This window comes from Eriocheir sinensis, unplaced genomic scaffold, assembly GCF_024679095.1.
Source record: "Eriocheir sinensis breed Jianghai 21 unplaced genomic scaffold, ASM2467909v1 Scaffold83, whole genome shotgun sequence".
NCBI lineage: Eukaryota > Metazoa > Arthropoda > Malacostraca > Decapoda > Varunidae > Eriocheir > Eriocheir sinensis.
The window spans coordinates 64,230-86,329 of record NW_026112197.1 but is presented as its reverse complement, the minus strand read 5'-3'; the positions used below and the strand labels follow the sequence as shown (position 1 = coordinate 86,329).

At 44.0% G+C, this 22,100-nt stretch overlaps 1 protein-coding gene across 2 annotated transcripts; it reads right to left on the bottom strand.

Moving 5' to 3' along the window:
* Positions 1 to 8,158: 8,158 nt before the first annotated feature.
* Positions 8,159 to 12,685, bottom strand: LOC126994603 (uncharacterized). Of its 2 annotated transcripts, XM_050853916.1 has the most exons (3): positions 11,753 to 12,685; positions 9,863 to 10,193; positions 8,159 to 9,069 (listed from the first exon to the last, which is right to left on the bottom strand). In XM_050853916.1, exons 2-3 carry the CDS (start codon positions 9,999 to 10,001, stop codon positions 8,489 to 8,491), a joined length of 720 nt encoding a protein of 239 aa, XP_050709873.1. In that variant the 5' UTR covers positions 10,002 to 10,193; positions 11,753 to 12,685; the 3' UTR covers positions 8,159 to 8,488. The 2 variants fall into 2 exon arrangements, with proteins under 2 accessions (XP_050709873.1, XP_050709872.1); XM_050853915.1 differs by lacking the exon at positions 11,753 to 12,685 and having other exon boundaries at positions 9,863 to 11,716.
* Between the last annotated feature and the right edge of the window lie 9,415 nt (positions 12,686 to 22,100).

Genomic DNA, 22,100 nt, shown 5'->3' with positions numbered 1-22,100 from the left:
TGCGCTGTGCTGTGTTTCGCAATGTTAGTCTCCCCCTCCCCCCCCCTTGTGGAGAGAGAGAGAGAGAGAAGAGAGAGAAGAGAGAGAGAGAGCACACATAAGCCGGCGTGGGTGAACTTTCATTGTATATACTTTTTTTTTTTTACTCCTTTCTAATGGTGATGTTATTGCTGGTGTTCGTGGTAATGGTGATGGTGGTGGTAATGATGTTGGTGGTAGTGGTTGTGGTGGTGGTGGGGGGTGGGGGTGATGGTGGTTGTGGTATTATTATTGCAATGGTGGTGGTGCTGTTAGTGATGAAGGAACTACTACTACTACTACTACTACTGCCTCTACTACTACTACTACTACTATTACTACTACCGTCACCACGACAACGACAACTGCAAAACTACAAGCCACTTCCCACACCAACAAAAATCGGGTGCATTTTTCTTCCTTTTTTTTATTTTTTTTTCCCCTTTTTTTCCCCCTTTCTGTTGCTGGTTAGGAAGGGAAGGGAAGGGAAAGGTAGGAAAGATAAGGAAAGTGAAGGGAAGGGTAGAAAAGGAAATGGAAGGGAATGAAAGGGAAGGGAAATGAAGGGAAGATAAGGTAAGGTGAGGGAAGGAAAGGGATGGGTAGGGAAAGGAAGAGAAGGCAAGGAAAGGGAAAGGAAGGGGAAGGAAAATGAAAGGAAGTAAAAGGAAAGGAAGAGGAAGTGAATATAAGAGATTATAAAGCAAGTGAAGGGATGTGAAGGGGAGAGAAGAGAATGGAATGGAGTGGAAGGAGAGGAGAGATAAGAGAAAGTAGGATAGGGTAGGGAATTGAAGGGGAGGAATGGCGAGGAAAGAGAAGGGAAAGGAAGGCAAGGGAAAGGAAGGGAAGGAAAGGGTAGAGAACGGAAGGGGAGGGAAGGGAACGTCAAATAGAAAGAGGATTAAATTATTTCTGGTCAGGTCAACAGTAGCGTTCACAACATATAAAAAAAAAGTAGCGGCTAGGAAAAAAAAAAGTCTTGTGTATATTAGTGAATGTTGGTGAAGGATTAGTGACTGGAATATGTTCTGTTAAAAGATGATAGACTTGATGTTTTTGTGATTATGTGGTATTAGAAGTAGTAGTAGTAGTAGTAGTGGTAGCAGTAGTAGTAGTAATAATAGTAGTGGTAGTAGTAGTAGTGGTAGTGGTAGCAGTAGTGGTAGTAGTAGTAGTAGTAGTGGTAGTAGTAGTAGTAGTAGTAACAGTAGTAGTACTAACAAAGAATATAAACGCGTTGGTCGGTGACGCGTGCCCTGGAAACCCTTTTTTGCTTTAATTAGGAAAATGAGCGAGTGTTACTTTTAGTGTTATTATATTATTGATGTCATGTTGTTATTGACGTCGTTATTATTGCTGTTTTATTTCACTGCGATTTTGTTTTTTCTTCATTTTATTGTTATTTTTTGTACCGTGATGTTGTAGCAATAACAGTAACAAAATCAACTACTATTACTACTACTACTGCTACCACTACTACTACTACTACTACTACTACTACTACTACTACTACTACTACTACCACCACCACTATCATGACCACCACCACGAGCTGCACCTCAATACCTCTTTTCCTTCTCCCCATCCTTCCCCCTCCCTCCCACCCTCATCCACCTCTCTGATAAATATGTGCAATATGTGAAATTAAATAAAAGGTGCGTAAGTTAGAGGAAAGCAGAGAAACGGTTGAAAAAAAAAAGTTCATAATGCGTAGAAGTAAAAGGAGCAAAATAGAACATGCACTACCGTATTTTGGAAAGGATTATTATTATGATGATGATGATGATGGTGAAGATGATGATGGTAATGATGGTGATGATGATAGTGATGATGGTGGTGGTGCTGCTGCTGCTGATGATGACGATGATGGTGAAGATGATGATTATGATGCTGATAATGATGGTGATGATGCTGATAATGATGGTGGTGATGATGATGGTGATGATGATGATAATGATGATGATGATGATGATGGTGATGAAAATATCCTTCCCTAAAAAGAAAAAAAAATCCAGATCCTTCTCACAATAGAAACACCCCAAAAAACAGGAAAACAAACACGCCTCGACACACACACACACACACATCGCAACAAAACAACGCCGTCGCCTGTGTGAGAAGCTTCGGCACATGTTTGCTTCCTGTTTGTTTCCTGTTTGCTCCCTGTTTGCCCCGCGTCTGGCCCGTGTGGCCCTGCCTTTGTGACCTCCGCCCCGCCCCGCCGAGGTCAATGGAGGTCACTCTCTCAGGGACCAATTAAAAGCTGCCTTGCCGCCCCGGTGACCCTCTATGGCGGCGCGAGGCAAAGGGGGAGGATGAGGAGGAGGAGTGGTGGTATTGCAGCAAGAGGATGAATATTTGGGGAAGAGAAAAACGTGAAGCAGGAATGTAAGACAGAGAGAAAAGGAGGAGGAAGAAATGAAAATGTGGAGATGGAAGAGTAGGAGAGATATTACAGCGCAGAAAGAAGATGAGGAAGAGTGGAAGGCACAGAGGGGCGGGGCAGGAGGAGGAGCCGAGGTAATATTGGTGGCATAGGAGGAGGAGGAGGAGGAGGAGGAGGAGGAGAAGGAAGAAAATGAAACCAGGAAACATGGAAGAGCAGGTAGCAGAAAGACTTGGCTCATTACCAGGGTGACTGCTTTAGTGATTGAGCAGTTCGTCAGCCACTCATACATACCTGCGGGTGCGTCCAGTTCACTCCTGACGCAGCAAAGTGATGGTCAGTGCGATTCTTGAAGTTGATCGTTTCTGCACTAATTATTGCTGCAGGAAGGCTGTTCAAGTGGCGGACGAGAAATAAATGATGTCCGTACTGCATTGCCTTGCCTGGAATATCACCTGACCGTTGTTTCATGTTCTCGGGTTTTGTTGTTTTTAGCGCAGAAAGCTTGGAATGAGTAGTGACCGACGTTATGGAACTCGTTCAGGTAGGAGGAGATGAAGGAGGAGGAGGAGGACGAGGATGAGGAGGAGGATGAGGGGTTGGAGGAGGAGGTGGAGGGGTTGGAGGAAGAGGAGGAGGAGGAGAAGGGGTGGAAGAGGAGGTGGAGGTGATGGAGGAAAAGGAAGAGGAGTTGAAGAGGGAGGAGGAGGAGGAGGGGTGGAAGAGGAGATGAAGATGGAGAAGAAAAAAGAAGAGTTGGAGGAGGAAACGAAGTTGGAGATAGAGAAGGAGGACATGAGAAAGAGGAGTTGAATGGTTACGAAAAATGGTGCCGGCCGATATATACTTTTTCACTTATCGTTTACATTATTCTTTCCTTCTTTCTTCGGTAGGTTAAGTTTCAAGAATGAAGAATTATTCCACAAATGTCAGGTATATATTTTTTTTCATTTCAACCATTCATTTGCAAAAATCGGACTGGACAGCAGGGAGGGGAGGTTACAAATAGACGTCGTCATAATTTTCCCCTATACGCCTCGTGACTGAACGTGCACTCGACTTTTCTCCCTGTGCAAACTTGATTCATGGTCAAAATTTCGAATCAAACACAACTTGACTCGATGTCGCTGCCATTCTTGGTGTAGGGAATGTGAGTCGGTTTTCTTGGTGTTGGAAATATAATGACTGGTACCCTCCGTGTTCGTGTAGTCAACGTGCTCTCCGCGGGTTCGAATCCCTACAGGAATTGTGGCAGAACAGATTTTTACGTGTAAGAGACGTGCTGTATCTCTATAGGAAATGTGTTACTGCTCTAAAAGCTGCTTAAGTTGTGGGAGATGTGACGTGTAGCAGATGCGTCGTGGGCCACACTTCTCTGCTCTCTCTTGGCGGGCTGTTTTGTGCTCATATGTTTTTGCCTTTGACTCAAGTCAATTTGAATCAGCATAGTTCCAACTGACTGAGTCAACATTTAAAAGGCAGTACCAAGGCAGGTTTTCACGTGTATGAACGTATACGCTGTCGCTGAATTAGCAGCGTTGCTGTGGCTGAGGCAGGGTAGGTGTAGGAGTCAGCAACGAATATGGGTGCATGAAATTAATGTTAAAAGACCTGAATTTGGGAGCTTTGTACATCTGTTCCCAGATTTGGTTATTAATCCAGAGAAATTTTTGTACTTTTTTAGGATGACTAAAAACAATTTAAAGTATTGGTGAAGTTGACTGGATCCTCCATAAGAAAGCAGAGCACCGATTACCGACGTGCAGTTATGTAATTTCAAACGTAGACCATACACCGTACAGTTGCCAAATGAGAATATCCAGCCATATCCATAACGTTTTGTGTCGTCATTTGTTTAAAAAAGATGCAGCGTAATGTTGTCTAGTATATCGTAGGGTGCGGCAATTCCTTCTGTGGTTCAGGAGCCTATAATAGTTCTACTGTGGTAAGTGAATAAAAACTGTTAGCTCACCTTTGCATTTCATTTCAGTAGCAATATCCCTCCATTAAGCAGCTATGGCATCCCGATTTCGGTGCATAGGATCACTGGGATCATATATCGCACGTCGTTCTCGTATTAAATCCCCTAGCGTGGTGCTTTCTCTTCGGGTGACTCGCCTTGACTGCTTAAAAAAAAAAGTCCAAACCAATCAGTGACTCTGAATCGTTATGACTTGAGTTGACTTGATTCGCTTGATGTAGACGGTTACATTGAAATTAGTGTGGCGAATTAAGACGAATCATGAATCGTGTTGATTCTTCATGAATGGAATCGATTCAATTCGCTTGGTGTAAATGCAGCCTTACTGTAAAAAAACAGGATAGCGCGCCGCACTCCTTTTAATAGAACGTGAAGGGATGTGTTGCGGGGCGCTTTTGAACGTAATTTAAACCCTTGATGTGTTTTGCTCATTCACTGTTTTCATCTTTATTATCACCGTTATTATTGAATCCATTGTCTTCTCTTTGTCGTGTTTGTTTTCTTTACTATTTTTTTTTTTTGTGTATTTTTTTTTTCCATCGTGTCCAATTCATTTTTTTCCGGTCTTATGTATTTGTTTTGTATTTTTTGTAATTTTTTTTGCATTTGTCATTATTTGCATTTTTCCTTCCATATTTTTTCCATCTTTTCCTGTCACAATTTTTGCATTTTTTCCTTCCATATTTTTTTTTGCTTTTTTCCTGTCATGTTTTTCTTTGCATTTTTTTCCTGTCATGTTCTCTTTTCCATTTTTCCTCTCATATTTTTTGCATTTTTTCCCTTCTTATTTCTTTTCATTTTTTCCTGTCACCTTTTTTTTTAACTTTTTCTCATATTTTTTTGGCATTATTTCCTTCCATTTTTTTCCATTTTTTCCCGTCATATTTTTTTCGCATTTTCCTGTCGCATCTTTTTTCATTATTTCCTTCCATTTTTAGCATTTTTTCTTGTTTTTATTTTCCATTTTTTTCCTTCCATATTTTTTTCCATTTTTTCCTGTCACGTTTTTTTTCTCATTTTTTCCTGTCATACTTTTTTTCATTTTTTCCTTTATATTTATTTCCAATATTTCCTTTCATATTTTTCCATTTTTTTCCTGTTCTATATTTTTTTCTGTATTCTTTCCTTCCATTCGGCTCCTCCCTGTGATCTTCCGTTTCTTTTGTTGTTGTTTTTTCTTTTTTGTTGTTTTTTTCCTTAATTGTCAGTTTTCTTCTTATTTTCCTCTTCTGATTCCTTTTATTTTCTTTCCTTTGTTAACTTCCTTCTCTTCTCCTTTTTATTTTGATTTTTTTTTTCACTTTCCTGCTCTCTCTCTCTCTCTCTCTCTCTCTCTCTCTCTCTCTCTCTCTCTCTCTCTCTCTCTCTCTCTCTCTCTCTCTCTCTCTCTCTCTCTCTCTCTCTCTCTCTCTCTCTCTCTCTCTTCTTTCCTTTGTCGAGAGAGAGAGAGAGAGAGAGAGAGAGAGAGAGAGAGAGAGAGAGAGAGAGAGAGAGAGATTAGTAATAAGGAGAAGAGTGAGAAAACAGGGAAAAGAGAAGAAGGGAGATAAAGATGGAGAGAGAAGGAAGGGGAGAGACGAATCGGTAAAAAGAGGGAGGAAAGGAAAGGTGGTAAAAGTTGAGGGAGGAAAGAGGGAGAGAGAGGAGTAAAAGAGGGAAGGAGTAAACGGGAAGGGAATGGAGAGGAGGGAAGGGTGGAGGGAGGAAAAGGAGAGGGAGAAGGAAAGAAAAATAGGAGAGTGTGAGGAAGAGATGGAGGGATGAGGGGAAGGGGAGCAAGGGAGAGGAGGGAAAGTTGGTAATGGAGGGAAGGAGAGAAGGAAGGAGGAGTGATAGGAGGAGGAGGAGGTGGAGGGAGGGAGAGGTGGAGGAAGCGGAGGGAATAGTATCCTCCTCTTCCCTCCTTCCTCCCTTCCTCCTTTCCTCCCTTGCTTCCTCCCTCCCTCCTTCCCTCCCTCCCTCCTTTCTTCTTCCCTCTTTCCCTTCCTTCTTTTTCTCGTCCGGAGAGAGAAGATAAGGAGATGTGAGTGACATGGAGGAGGAGGAGGAGCAGGAGGAGGAGGAGGAGGAGGAGGAGGAGGAGGAAGAAAAAAAAGATACATCAACAACAACAACAAAAACAACAAAACTCAGTACCTCACAGCTTCTCTCATTTCAATTGAACACACACACACACACACACACACACACACACACACACACACACACACACACACACACACACACACACACACACACACACTCATCCCCTCCCCCCAAAAAAGAAAAAAAGGATAATGTTCACAAAACGAAGTAAAACAAAACAATCTTGAGAGGTAACATGACATTTTTTTCTTATCTTTCTTTTGACAGTAAAAACAAAACAAAAAAGGAAAAAGCAGGAAAAATAAGATAAAAGAGGAGAGCACATTGAAAGGATGAATAAACGACATAGCCTGAATGAGTGAGTGACTGGATGAATTACTGAAAGAATGAATGCAAAGAAATATGAAACAGGGGAGGAATGGGGGGAGGGACGGATTGGTGGGAGAAGGAAGGAAGGGAGGAAGGAACGAATGAACGAAGGAAGGAAGGAAGGAAGGAAGGAAGGAAGGAAGGAGGGAAAGAAGGGAGGAAGGAAGGAAGGAAGGAAGGAAGGAAGGGAGGAAAGAAGGAAGGAAGGAAGGAAAGAAGGAAGAAAGGAAGGAAGGAAGGAAGGTAGGAAGAAAGGAAGGAATGAGGGAAAGAAGGGAGGAAGGAAGGAACGAAGGAAGGAAGGAAGGGAGGAAAGAATGAACGAAGGAAGGAAGGAAGGAAGGAAGGAATGGTAGAAAAGGTAAATAAATAAATATGAATAAATTGGTTAATCAAAATGAATAGGTGAATCAAAGAATGCGTAAGTATATATAGGCGAGAAGGAAAGAGAGGAGGTATAGATAGGTAGGAGTAGGAAGGAGGGAAGGAAGGAAGGAAGGAAGGAAGGAAGGGTGGGATGAACGAAGGGAGGAAGGAATACGAGAAGGAATCAATGGAAAACAGTATATTGGTCAGGAAGAGTGAATCAGGAAGTGAAAGGATGGATAAGAATATAGAGGAAGGAAGGAACGAGGGAGGAACGGATAGGAACGAGAATGAGTGACTGAAGGAATGGGAGAAGAGATAGATAAATAATACTTTGAATAGATAAGGTTATAAGCCTGGATAAATAAATGAAAGTGCATAAGAATATAAAACAAGGACTGAATGATGGAAGGAGCGGATAGGTAGGAGAATGAATGAAGGAAGGAATGGGAGAAGAGATGAATGGATAAGAATATGAATAGATAAGTTAAAAAGATCTTCAAGTAATCGGCAACAACAACAACAACAAGGCGGTGGCTGAGTGGTTAGCGTGCTGGGCTCACATTCACCACACCATGGACAACGTCGGTTCGAATCCCCACGCTACCTGGGATTTTTCAGTCACCGCCGAGTGGCCTAAGACTACCCACATGCTGTCCAGGAGACCACCCATCAACCCGAACTCTAGAAGAAACCGTCCAATGAATCAAGAATGAGTTCCGGGAGGCAGCATGAGCCAAGCATAACTGGTGCCACTATAAAAATTGCCTGCGCCATGACGGGCTTGGGCCGACCATCTGGCCCCTGAAGAAAGCCTACTGGCGTTATAGGCGGAGATGTAAAAAAAAAAAGAATACCTCTGCAGACTTCTCTAGACCTATAAATATCTTCATTACCGTATAGGCTTAGCGGTGAGGCAGGGTCTGAAAGGGTAAGAAAGTAGGCCTGCAATCATTCCTCTGGTGTTTATTCGTGTCTCTAGTATTTTTTTTCTACAGCAAGGGAGGCAGCTCAAGGGCAAGAAACAAAAACAGGAACAAGAAAGCCATCCAGACGCCGCTCCAACAAAAGACGACAGAATGAGAGGCCGGAAGAGAGGTCAATTTCGGGTGGAGAAGTGTCCTGATACTCCAGTCCAGTTGTGGTTCATGAAGCTGGTTAGGTTATATACGTCTTCCCCCATATTAGTTAAGTTCCCTATCGATAATTTTGACAAGATGAAGAATGAGACATATACGGATACATTACAACATCAATATCAGTCTGAGTAAGTTTACGCTCTAGTACGGGCTGTTTACGAGTACAACCCTGTCGCTGGTGCTCTCGAAGGACTCATACAGGCTGTTCTCGACCACCGCCCTCCCGCCGGTGTTCTCGAAGGACTCATACAGGCTGTTCTCGACCACCGCCCTCCCGCCGGTGTTCTCGAAGGACTCATACAGGCTGTTCTCGACCACCGCCCTCCCGCCGGTGTTCTCGAAGGACTCATACAGGCTGTTCTCGACCACCGCCCTCCCGCCGGTGTTCTCGAAGGACTCGTACAGGCTGTTTTCGACCACCGCCCTCCCGCCGGTGTTCTCGAAGGACTCATACAGGCTGTTCTCGACCACCGTCCTCCCTCCGGTGTTCTCGAAGGACTCGTACAGGCTGTTCTCGCAGACCGCCCTCCTGCCGGTGTTCTCGAAGGATTCGTACTGGCTATTCTCGACCACCGCCCTCCCGCCGGTGTTCTCGAAGGACCCGTACAGACTGTTCTCGAAGACCGCCCTCCCGCCGGTGTTCTCGAAGGACTCGTACTGGCTGTTCTCGACCGCCAAGCTCTCGCTGGGGGGCGGGGCGCCTTCGAATCGCCTTCTTACATCTGGGGGTGTAAATGCCGTCACTATTGTTGCTTCTGCTGCTACTACTGTACTACAACTACAACTACCACCACTACTACTGCTATGCTACTACTACTACTACTACTACTACTACTACTACTACTACTGCTACTACTACTACTACTGCTACTACTACTACTGCTACTACTACTACTACTACTACTCTCTCTCTCTCTCTCTCTCTCTCTCTCTCTCTCTCTCTCTCTCTCTCTCTGTCGCTCTCTCTCTCTCTCGCTCTCTCTCCCTCCCTTTCGTTACCATCGCTGCGTCAACACAATGAGAATATATATATATATATATATATATATATATATATATATATATATATATATATATAGAGAGAGAGAGAGAGAGAGAGAGAGAGAGAGAGAGAGAGAGAGAGAGAGAGAGAGAGAGAGAGAGAGAGAGAGAGAGAGAGAGAGAGAGCGTGTTTGTTTGTGTAATTCACCACAACCTCATCACGTTCTGGACTCGCGATCGCCAGCCCTTGCCCTCTCGGGTCTCTGGGGCTCGTCAGCCGTTGTCTGGTTGCTGCCGGAACCCTACCCCTCCCTTCGCCCCTTGGCCAGGAGGGGGCAGTAGCCGCTCCTCGTCAACGGAAAAATCCCTCGCCCTGAGCGGGGTCCATTAGAGGTTCAACAAACGTTCAGAGACTTAGTCCACTGAACCACGGGAGCGATGATGTGTGTGTGTGTGTGTGTGTGTGTGTGTGTGTGTGTGTGTGTGTGTGTGGTTTGTGTGTATGTGTGGTTTGTGTGTATGTGTGTCACTAACCTTCTGTCGTAGTTTCGTTTTGCTGTCGAGCACGCTTCACGATCACCACCACCACCATCACCAGCATCACCACCACCACGCCAACGTTTCCACCTATGACCACAGTGGAGGTGGTTGTCGTGGTGGGCGTCGTCGTCATCGTCGTCGGGGCGGGAGGCTCTGTACAGTTGTAATCCCGCACCTTCCCGGAAGGTTTACGTCCAGCTCTGCAGTGTGGCAATGTTTCGTTCCATCTCCAAGCTGAGGGCCCATGAGCCACAACCTGAAGAGTCTGGACGGCAGGGAAGTGGACTGATCTGATGCACTCAAGAGCACACTTACCAGTAAATAACTGAAATTTAAGTTCATTAACATCACTGTTGTTGCCGTTTTTCCGAGCAGTTACCAACGCCCACAACCCCCACCACTCTGCGTCATGAGAGAAGCAAGTGTTGTCCAGTGTGAACCAGGCGTCGTGCCGCCAGCCATCGCCCGCCGCCACGACCCTGACGCCCTTGAAGCCGGGATAAGCGTGCACATACAAGTATGCTTGTTGGTAGTCCCCCACAACTTGCACGGTGGTAATGTTCACCCATTCCTCAGCCCCCAAGATGAGAGTATTGGCGGGGCAGCGCTTGTCCAGGGCGGGGCTGAGGGAAGCCCCAGGCGCAGGCAATAGTGACGTAAGAAAAAGCAGAAGTAACGAAGGCAGCAGGAGTAATATGCTCATCGTGACTGTTTACTATGTAGTGAGTTTTCGTGTGTGTGTTCAGACGACGGATGTGGCTCATGCCGGTCAACCTTGACATTATGCGCGCCCAACATCCCCACACAAGACGTGGATTCAGCTCGTTTCTCAGCCAGTAGGGGGGCAGTGTGACTTTTGGTTCGTGAAGGATACTTCATTCCAAAAAGTAATTAATATACTTGGTGTTCCTTTTCTTCTGCAAAACACTTAATAAACAACAGAATCAGACCGTGAAAGTAAGCTCATACGTTTTACGACAACTGCGGCCAGGCGCCGGAAGCCGGCACCAAAGCAACACCCCATGTGTACTAACACCAATGGCTTAAGACCTGATTTATCTGACATTTTTCAATCTGGGTGTGGATGCTCCTCCCCAGTCACTGAGGCAAAGTATTATGGGTCTGGCTGTGCTTGGGAATGGTCGTTATTGAAATTTTTGGAGCAGAAAGTGTTGTTCCTCTCCATCTTCTGCTGTGGGAAGGCGCTGGCTGAGTGGTCAGCAGGCGGGCACGGCGTCCAAGACCCAGGTTTGCAGCATGAGCCAAGCAAGATGACGCTACTACAAACACTTGCCTGCGCCACAACTGGCTGGAGCAGACTACCAGGCCCCACCACGAAAGCCATAAGCAAAAGCGTAAACAATTAACACACACACAAAAAAAATCTCGCACCTCTTTACATTCTATCCCCATGTTTTTCGTGTCCGTGGCTGTTTTTTCTGGGAAGGAAGTGTTGCCCGGCCCTTCAGCCTATTTATATATCGGCATCTGTCTAGTTTCTTCCACGAAGAAGACTTGCAGTCGGCAAGAGCACATGTGTGTGCAGGATTGTTCCTCGTGTTAGCTTAGAACATTCAAAACCACCACGCTAAGTCACGTGACGGTTTCGTACGTCTGGCAGCAGCCCACGCCATTTAGCGTGTAACACAATCATTATACATGGATATGATTGTTACAAATAATAGGTGATATCACTTTTGACTTTGTTAGTTCTCTTATTTATCTATTGACGGTTATTTAAAGGACTCATAACTTACTACATTCAACTTAACAGGGGCAGAGCTTTAATGAGTGTTTTTTATTAAGCTAAATACGAGTATTCACTCTGTTTTGTAGACCAGAAACCGAGAGCGTGTGTGAATATACAGAAACATGAGCACATACTTTGATTAACGCTCATTATGTTTCGTGGTCCAAATATAAATAAACACAAAATAAAATGGGCTGCTTTTAGGACCACTTTCCAGGATCCACACGACAGACGTCTGTCGTGTGGATCCTACCGCTGCCCTCGCCTGAGACAGAAAACCAGTCCCTCCGACAAGTCTGTGCCCGAGCTGGGCCAGTGTTGGGTGCGTTTATTACACACACACACACACACACACACACACACACACACACACACACACACACACACACACACACACACACACACACACACACACACACACACACACACACACACACACACACACACACACACACACGTGCGTGCGTGCGTGTGCATTTCCGGGGTTAGTTTTATGACCTTGGCGGCAATTTGATCCTTCATTTGTAACTTGAACCTAACGGAAGACTCATTAGAACCCGATTGATCCCCTTCTTTGCCTTTGGAATTAGTTGATGCGAGAGGCGGATGCGTCTGAGAATGCCGACCCTCTGATCTGTGGCAGTGCTCAGCGCCAGAGGCCGCGTCTTCCGTCTCTGTACTGGTGTGTGGCGCCCACTCCTGAGCAGGGCAGGCTAGGTTAGGTTAGGTTAGATTTTGGGATTAGTTGGAATCCTAGCGGCAATTTTGAGTGGGAATCACAGTGAGAGTTTTCTAGAACACCCTGTGGCTAGTTTCAATGCTACAGCCGAGCGTCTTCACTCACGAACCACATACCTGTTGAGAGATTAGGAACATGCGCCCTGGGCCGGTTTAGGTTAGGTTAGGTTAGGTTGGGGTAAGATAAGTCGTCATGTTGCTGGGAAGTACACTAACAACAGTCAGAAGAACATTACGTAAACAGTTTGTGAGCCACGAGCTGCGCGTCACCGTGGCTCAGCAGAGCGGGGAGGTGCTCAACACGCAGGCACTCAAGGAGTATGCGGGCGGGCTGGGCGGGCAAGGACACATGCGGCGGGGCAAACAAATTTGGGGCAACCATCACGATACTGATAACACTCAACACGACCACACTTACCAAGCCTGCCGCTTGTAGGGTCCCGCCCACCGGCCCACCAGTCGACCTCTAGTTTGTATTTCTTTAGTGTAATAATGAACAGGCCAGGCCATTACTAGGGTTCATTTGGAAAGAAAATGCTAATCAGTATATTCTGAGAGGGACAAATCACACGGTAGACAGTGAGAGAGGGAGAGAGAGAGAGAGAGAGAGGGGGAGGAAACAAATGATGAGTAGTGTTTTCCATTAGTTTCTCTCTCTCTCTCTCTCTCTCTCTCTCTCTCTCTCTCTCTCTCTCTCTCCAGAATGACACAGAATTACACACATAAACTTAACGCACATATAGATACACGCACACGGACATTTAGACACAACAATACACACACACACACACACACACACACACACACACACACACGCACACACACATTATCGACTCGTGGCTGTGTTGGAAGCATTGGTAGCGAAGGATCATAAAGAATCTAAGAGGGATGATTATTTATTGAAGGGACAGAAAGCCCGAGCCGTGTGGAGCCGAGGAGGGGCGGGACGGGAGGAGCCTGCGACAACGGAGTGGAGGGAGCGAGGGAGGGAGGGAGAGGAGGAGGGGTGGAGTGAGTGAGAGGGAGGGCTGGGAAACGCGACGAAGAATATTAATAAGTAGATGGATTTGTAAATATATGTTTATTGATAAATGTTTGTAAATAGAGGTGCATAGATAGGCAAGTAGATTGATATAGAGATAAATAGTAGATATATGTTTATTGATTGATGTTTGTAAATAGAGGTGCATAGATAGGCAAGTAGATTGATATAGAGATAAATAGTAGATATATGTTTATTGATTGATGTTTGTAAATAGAGGTGCATAGATAGGCAAGTAGATTGATATAGAGATAAATAGTAATAAAATGTTCATTGATTCATGTTTAGATATAGACAGTTTTATAAATAGATAGATAGGTAGATAGATAGATAGATGGATGGATGGATTGATGGAGAAATGTTAGTAAAAGGTGGATATTCAGATATTAATAGACAGATAGATAGACAGGCAGATAGGTCGATAAATAGATAAATAGATAGAAATTAGGACAGATAGGCTTGTGTTTTTATTAATTTCCTTCTTTCTATCTTTCATTTTCTTCTTTCTTTCCGTGGCTTGGTAAGTGTGGTCGTGTCGAGTGTTATCAGTATCGTGTTTTCCGCGGCTTTGTTCATTGTTTTAAGGATGGGGCTGGCATTAGTCGCTCTATTTATTTATCTTCCATTTATTAGCCAAGCTTGCATAACAACGTGAATATATAAAGTGAAATTATAAAACAGGTTAAGATTGTATTTCGTGAGCACATTCGTTTCAAAGGAACTTATAATTGAATACCTCAGGCCTCTCATGCATGACAGTACAAGAGGGACATTTACAGGGTTATATCTAAGGTGCTGCTGCCACAAGAGTAGCTATGCACCCTGCACAGGGGGCAGCGTGTCGGCAGGGCGGAACACTGTCCTGGTCGGGGTGACAGCGTTGGAGCACATGGCCCATAAATGCCATATCTCCTTAGTTGGGGGAATATTGGCGCCAACCTTCCTTGTCCTTGCCCCACGAATGAGAAAACAGGGCTGGGTCGAGCCTTAACTTGATCGACTCGACTCGTGTCGGAAAGTGAACCCGACTTTTCTTCCTTTATGGATTGACTGACTGGAGCACTGAAGGCATAGTGTGACTCGCTGCCTTTCTTGGTGTAGGAAAAGTGACTGGAGCCCTGTAGGAATTGTGACAGAATTAATTATTGTGTGAAGGAGATGTGCTGCATGTCTAGGAAATATGTCACTAGTCTAAAAGCTGCTAAAGCTTTAGAAGCCGTGACGCGTGGGAAATGCGTCGTAGGAAATATGGCGCTCCTCTTTTCTGGTTGAATACGTATATGAAAAAAAATATTTATCACACTTTGTTCACGTGAAGATTAGTATTATCACCGGAAAGACTTAAAATACAAGAACGAAGTTATCATCACCATAACATCAGGAGCTTGCCATTTTGGCCTTACTGTCCCTAGCGGCGAGGGTTCACTATTCTGCTGCGCTGGGTTACTATGCGAGCGACGACAGGGAACGGACGGGATAATGGCTCGTATTCCTAAACACCACAAGGCCCAAGGCACACATATTTGATAAGGCTTTTCTAGGAGCTGCGGGCATTTCCAGAGGCAGTCTCATGACCCTGGTGGTAGTCTGACTCTTCTTTTGTATTATGAACCTAAAAAACACTCATTAGAACTCGGTATTTTCAAGGGTAGTCTTATGACCCTGGTGGTAGTCTGACCCTTCTTCTATACTAGCAAGCTAAGAAAACATCACTCATTAAAACCCGACATTTCCAGAGGTTGCTTTATGACCTTGGTGGCAGTCTGACCTTGCTTCTGCACCATGAACCTAAAAAAAGCACGCATTAGAACCCGACTGATCTCCTTTTTGGCCTTCGGAAATAGTTGATGTGAGAGCCGAAAGCGTCTGCATGAGAATTCCGACCAGTGACTTGCAGGAGCAGCGAATTAATTATATTTCTTGTTGTCGTTGTTTTCTTTGTGTGTTCGCCTTGAGCTGTTTTCTTGACCAAAAAAAAAAAAAAAAACAGGCCCGTGAGTTGGTGAAGTTGATTTAGGTTATGAATTGTTTTTATTTGTCACTTTATTTATATGACATTGTCTCGATGAAGTAAAATAAGGAAAAGAGGAAGAACAAGAACAAGAGCAAGTTGAAGAGGAAAAGAAGGAAAAAAACAGGGAAACTTGGGACGAAAGAAGAAAAAGAAAAGAAGAAAAAGAAGATCAAGAACAAGAGGAACAAGAACAAGATGAACAAGATGACTAAAGGAAAAGAAAACAAATCAGAAAAAAAGATGAGATGAAAGAGACATACTATTTTTTTATTTATTCATTTATTTTTTATTATTATTATTTTTTTTTTTATTTTTACGTCCTGGTCTATAGCGCCGGTATTTAAGGGCTTGGTGTTCGGCCCAAGCCCGCCATGACGCAGGCAAGTGTTTATTAATAGAAAAAGAAAATGGTTCAAGAACAGGAGGAAGAAGAACAAAAGGAACAAGTTGAAAAAGAACATGAAGTTAACGAATAGAAGGAGAAAAAAAAAATGGAGTTGAAAGAGGAGAAAAAATGAAGACAATAGAAATATATAAAAAAAGAAGATCAAGAACGAGAGGAACAAGAACAAGAAAAACAAGTTGAAGAAGAAGAACAAGAAGTATACGCATAGAGGGGAAAAATCAGAAAAGGGACGAATCAAGAGAAAAAGAATAAAAAGAAATGTAAGAAAAAGAAGAACAGGAACAAGAACAAGATGAAGAAGAAAATGCAGAAACGAAGGAGAGAAAAAGAAAAAAAAGGAACACTGAAGAGAAGAAAGGATGAAGAAAATATAACTAAAAAGAAAAGGAAAAAGAAGAACAAGTTGAAAATGAAGACCAAGAAGAACAAAACCAAGAAAATAACAAATTGAAGAATAAGAACAAGAAGAAAGAAGTGAGAAAAAACGAAAGAGAAAGAAAGAAGAAAACAGCATATAAAGAAAAGGAACAAGAGGAACAAGAAAAATGACAAAATGAAGAATATGACCATGAAAATAATGAAAAAATATCAGAAAAAAATGAAGACGAACGAGAAACAAGAAGAAAAATAAATAGAAGGAAAGGGAAGAAGAAAAAGAGGAACAAGGACAAGAAGAACAATTAGAAGAAGAACAAGGAGAAAACGAGAAGGGAAAAAATCAGAGAAAAATGGAGTCGGAGGAGGAGAAGGTTGGGTTAGTCGTCCTATCGTCCCAGCAGCCACGAGCATGGATACAGTCCTGCGATAAGTGTCTCTGGAGCGTTCGGTGGTGGCGTCCGGTGCGATAACTGCGTAATAGTATTTATCAACGGTTGCGTGGCGAGTTTGGCTTCTTTATACCATATTTGACGCGGAGTTAGCTGGAAGGGTTGGATGTTCACAGCATAAGTATTTATCAACGGTTGCGTGGCGAGTTTGGCTTCTTAATACCATATTTGACGCGGAGTTAGCTGGAAGGGTTGGATGTTCACAGCATAAGTATTTATCAACGGTTGCGTGGCGAGTTTGGCTTCTTAATACCATATTTGTCGCGGAGTTAGCTGGAAGGGTTGGATGTTCACAGCATAAGTATTTATCAACGGTTGCCTGGCGAGTTTGGCTTCTTAATACCATATTTGACGCGGAGTTAGCTGGAAAGGTTAGATGTTCACAGCATAAGTATTTATCAACGGTTGCATGGCGAGTTTGGCTTCATAATACCATATTTGTCGCGGAGTTAGCTGGAACGGTTGGGTGTTCACAGTATCAGTATTTATCAACAGTTAAGTTGCTAGTTCACTTTTTAAATATATTTTTGGGACGGAGTTTTCTAGAAATGTTAGATTTTCACAGTATTAGTATATATTAACAGTTGGCATTTTAATCCGTTTTTGTGGCTTTTATACAGGGTTGATTTTCCACACAGTAAAGTTGACATATTGCAGATCCAGTCGTATGCCGTGACATAGTTGGCTTTTTAACTCCTTTTTTTGAGGCTTTTTTAGTGTTGATTTTCCACACAGTTAACATATTGCAAACCCAGTCGTACAAAGTGATGCAGTTGGCTTTTTAATTCCTTTTTCGCGGCTATTTTAAAGTTGATTTTTCACACAGTTAATTAAGTCGACGTATTACAAACCCAGTCGTACAAAGTGATGTAGTTGGCTTCTTAAATCCGTTTATGTGTTTTTATAAAGTGTTGATTTTCCACACAGTTAAGTCGACATATTGCAAACCTAGTCGTACAGTGACGTGCAAATCCACCAAGCAGCTCACCGCGCCTTAACACGGGCCGCAAAAGATAAGTCAGCCGCGGGGTGCCGATGAAGACCAGCACGACCTTCACAACGCCCGGCGACACTCGCGCCAAAGAGTGTCGCATTTTGCCGCGAAATGAACAACATTCTCTGTCTGAACCTGGTGGCTCACGGCTGATGAGCAATGTTTTGTTTGGTTGTCCTTAGCTGTTGTATTTTCTTCTCATATCTCTCTCTCTCTCTCTCTCTCTCTCTCTCTCTCTCTCTCTCTCTCTCTCTCTCTCTCTCTCTCTCTCTCTCTCTCTCTCTCTCTCTCTCTCTCTCTCTCTCTCTCTCCTTATTAATTTTTTTGTCATTATCTCTCGCTCCCCATTCCCCTTTCCCTCTCTCCCTCTCTCTCTTCTCTCCCCTCTCCCCTCCTCCTCCTCCCCTCCTCCTCCTCCTCTCTCTCTCTCTCTCTCTCTCTCTCTCTCTCTCTCTCTCTCTCTCTCTCTCTCTCTCTCTCTCTCTCTCTCTCTCTCTCTCTCTCTCTCTCTCTCTCTCTCTCTCTCTCCATTCATCTCTCCCTCTCCCCCTATCAATTTGCATCTCCTCCCTCTCCCCTCTCCCCCTCCTCTCCTCTTCCCTCTCCTCTCCCTTCTCCTCCCTCTCTCTCTCTCTCTCTCTCTCTCTCTCTGTCTCTCTCTCTCTCTCTCTCTCTCTCTCTCTCTCTCTCTCTCTCTCTCTCTCTCTCTCTCTCTCTCTCTCTCTCTCTCTCTCTCTCTCTCTCTCTCTCTCTCTCTCTCTCTCTCTCTCCAAGGCCACGCGCGGCTTAACATAACGGGGTTGAATGTACAGGAGCTGCCTTGTATAGTCCAACCGGCCTCTTGCAGACTCCTTACGTTCTTATGTTCTTATGCTCTAACATTACTTTTTAGCGGTGCTATTCGACACTTTCATTAATTTCTCCACGTCCTGCCGAGTCGGGGCTGTTCATCAGTGTTTTAGGTGGCTGATCAGGCCCCGGGACCACGGCCCCTACAGCCCCGGTGAGTCTATAGGGTGGTGTCGGAATACTTTGTTTAGCCTTCAAATTGTTCGTTTTCTTCGCCAGATTTCCCGCACCGTTTTCTTCTACAGTATATCTTGGGCAGACTGCCCAGGATATACTGTATCGATTCTTTGTAGATGGTAAAGCTATACCGCGATACCGGTACATGCACCAACGATACGACATCGGCGATACTGCTTTTTTCAAGAAAATGTGTAGATTTAAGATTATAGCCTCCATCCAGTGAGTGATGGCGTCCATTCGGGGAGTGTGGTTGTCATTGGTATGCACTGTTCGGGGATGCGACATGAAGACAAAACATGAATTAAAATGTTCAGACTTATTCTCACAGCGTGAATAATAAGGTTACACACTGTAGGTGTACGACAGATATGTAAACATTACCTTAAACAAGAAATAATAATCATGACTGTCCATTCATATTTCAAAATGGCTATATTAATGTACGTATCGATGTATCGATGCATGTTTTATTTTTTTCGGTAGCTTCACTTTGAGGAAAAGGCTTCGGCGATGCCGATATAACAATTCTGTGACTGAGTAGCCAAGGTGATATACCGATGCCAGCACAAAACTGTCGATCGATTTTTATCGCCAATACAACGGTACAGTGACTGAGTAGCCAAGGCGATACCGATACCGGCACGAAAGTGTCGATCGATGATTATCGCCATTACAACGGTACTGTGACGGAGTTGCCCAGGCGATAGGCCTACCCATGTCAGCACAAAAGTGTCGATCGATGTTTATCGCCATTACAACGGTACTGTGACTGAGTAGCTAAGGCGATACCGATGCCAGCACAAAAGTGCCGATCAATTTTTATCGCCATTACAACGGTACTGTGACTGAGTAGCCAAGGCGATATATGCCAGCACAAAAGTGCCGATCAATGTTTATCGCCAATACGTGTATCGCGATACTGGTCATCCCTGGCTGCAGAAGCGCCTGGCCTCAGCGTCCACCTCGGTCCCATTCTTCTCACGGCCCTGATCTAGTTTATGGTTATGCTTGGTTTTCTTGCATCGTTTTCTTCATCAGTATTTCTTGGGCACACTATGATGCAAGGGATAGGCAGTAAACTGGAGATAAAGTTGGTGGCATATGCTGTAGCAGCGCTTGGCCTCTGTGCCCATCTCCGTCTCATTCTGAATACGGCCCAAGAATGAGACGGAAACGAGCACCTAGGCCGAACGTACTTTATGGTTAAGATTGGTTGTTAACGCGCCCATATCTCGCTTCTTGCCTCACAAAGTACTCCTCTGTTTGTCTTCAGATAACCTGCAGATCTCCCGGAACTCCCTAGGAAAGAGTGAGAAGGTCAAAACAAGTGTGGCCCAGTATATTTCCAATGGGGTTATGTTATGTTCTGAGTTATCCCTTAAACCTCCTAGAAAACCAAAGGAAGGAGTGTAAAAATGAAATAAACGTTACCATTAATACGTCATGAAGTTCCTTCCCAGCAGTCTCCGCCTTACGACACACGACATACTCAAATTACGTTACCATTAATACGTCATGCAGTTCCTTCCCTGCAGTCTCCGCCCTACGACACACGGCATACCCGAATTACGTTACCATTAATACGTCCTGCAGTTCCTTCCCTGCAGTCTCCGCATTACGACACACGACATACCCGAGTTACTTCGCTATTTTTTACTCCTATAAATTTCACGATTCACTCCCCCGAGATTGGATCATTCTTCTTGCTAAACAACCTGATATTACGTGGCTGCTTGTTTTCATTGCTTGCTTGTTTAGGTTTTACAGAGTGGAATAACAAGATTTTGCACACACACACACACACACACACACACACACACACACACACACACAGAGAGAGAGAGAGAGAGAGAGAGAGAGAGAGAGAGAGAGAGAGAGAGAGAGATTTTTAGCTAACTTAATTTGTGTTCTTGTTTATTTATTAATTTGTTTTAAGTTTTTAATCAAAGAAAACTAGAAGAGCAGACCGTGATAGATAAATGTAAATATGCTACTACTACTACTACTACTACTACTACTACTACTTCTACTACTACTACTACTAGGTACTACTACTACTACTACTACTACTACTACTGCTGTTATGTCTGCTTTTTCTACTATCATTGCTACACCTATCACCCCTCCTCCTCTTCCTCTTCCTCCTCCTCCTCCTCCTCCTCCTCTTCCTCCTCCGTGTCAGCTGGTGGTGGGCGCGTGTTTGCCTCAGTCACGTGTCATTGTTTACATTGATCAGCTGTGCAGCCTCCCAGGGCACCGCTGTTACCGGACACCACCCGCGCCCACCCCCTCCTCACCCCTCTCACCTCCTGGCTTCCCTCTCTTATGTTCTTTCCCACACTTTCTCTTTCTGTCTTTTCCTGTCTTTCCTTTTTTCTTTTCTCTTTTCCTGTCTTCTGTCTTCTCTCTTCCTGTGTTCTCTTTCCTTTTCTTTTCCTCTCTCTTCTCCTCTCTTTCTTCTTTTCAAATCTTCCGTCTTCTTTCCTCAAGTTTCTTTCTGCTATTCTGCTTTCTCTTCCTCTCTTTTCTCCTTATCTTCCTTTCTCTTAAATCTTCTGTCTTCTTTCCCCGTTTCTTTTTTTCCTCTTCTTCTTCTTCTTCTTCTTCTTCTTCTTCTTCTTCCTTTTTTCTTTTCTTATTTTCTCTCTTTCTCTCTCTCTCCTCTTTCTTCTTCTTGTTCTCTCTTCCTCTTTTCTCTTCTCTTCTTCTTCTTCTTCCTTCTCTTTTCTTTCCTGTCTTCTTCTCTTTCTTTCTTTCTTCTTTTCTCTCTCTTGCTTTTCTTCCTTCTTTCTCTCTTTCTCTTCTCTTCCTTTCTTCTTCTCTTTCTCTCCTTTATTTCTTTCTTCTCTCCTTCTCTCTTTCTCTCTTCTCTTTCTCTTTCTCTTCCTTCCTCTCCTCTTTTTCCTTTCTTCTCTCTTTCTTCTCTCTTTCTTCTCTCTCTCTCTCTCTCTCTCTCTCTCTCTCTCTCTCTCTCTCTCTCTCTCTCTCTCTCTATCTCTCTCTCTCTCTCTCTCTCTCTCTCTCTCTCTCTCTCTCTCTCTCTCTCTCTCTCTCTCTCTCTCTCTCTCTCTCTCTCTCTCTCTCTCTCTCTCTCTCTCTCTCTCTCTCTCTCTCTCTCTCTCTCTCTCTCGCTCTCTCTCTCTCTCTCTCTCTCTCTCTCTCTCTCTCTCTCTCTCTCTCTCTCTCTCTCTCTCTCTCTCTCTCTCTCTCGTCTAACTTCGGTTGTAGGTAAGCTACTTGAGGGCATAATTAGAGACAAATTGTGAATTACCTTGAAAGCCACTCATTGATTGGGGACTCACAACATGGCTTCCGAAACAAAAGATCCTGCCTATCAAACCTATTAACCTTTTATAACGACCTCTTCACTGTTTATGACGTAACCAAATCACTGGACGTAGTCTATCTTGATTTCAGAAAGCGTTTGATAAA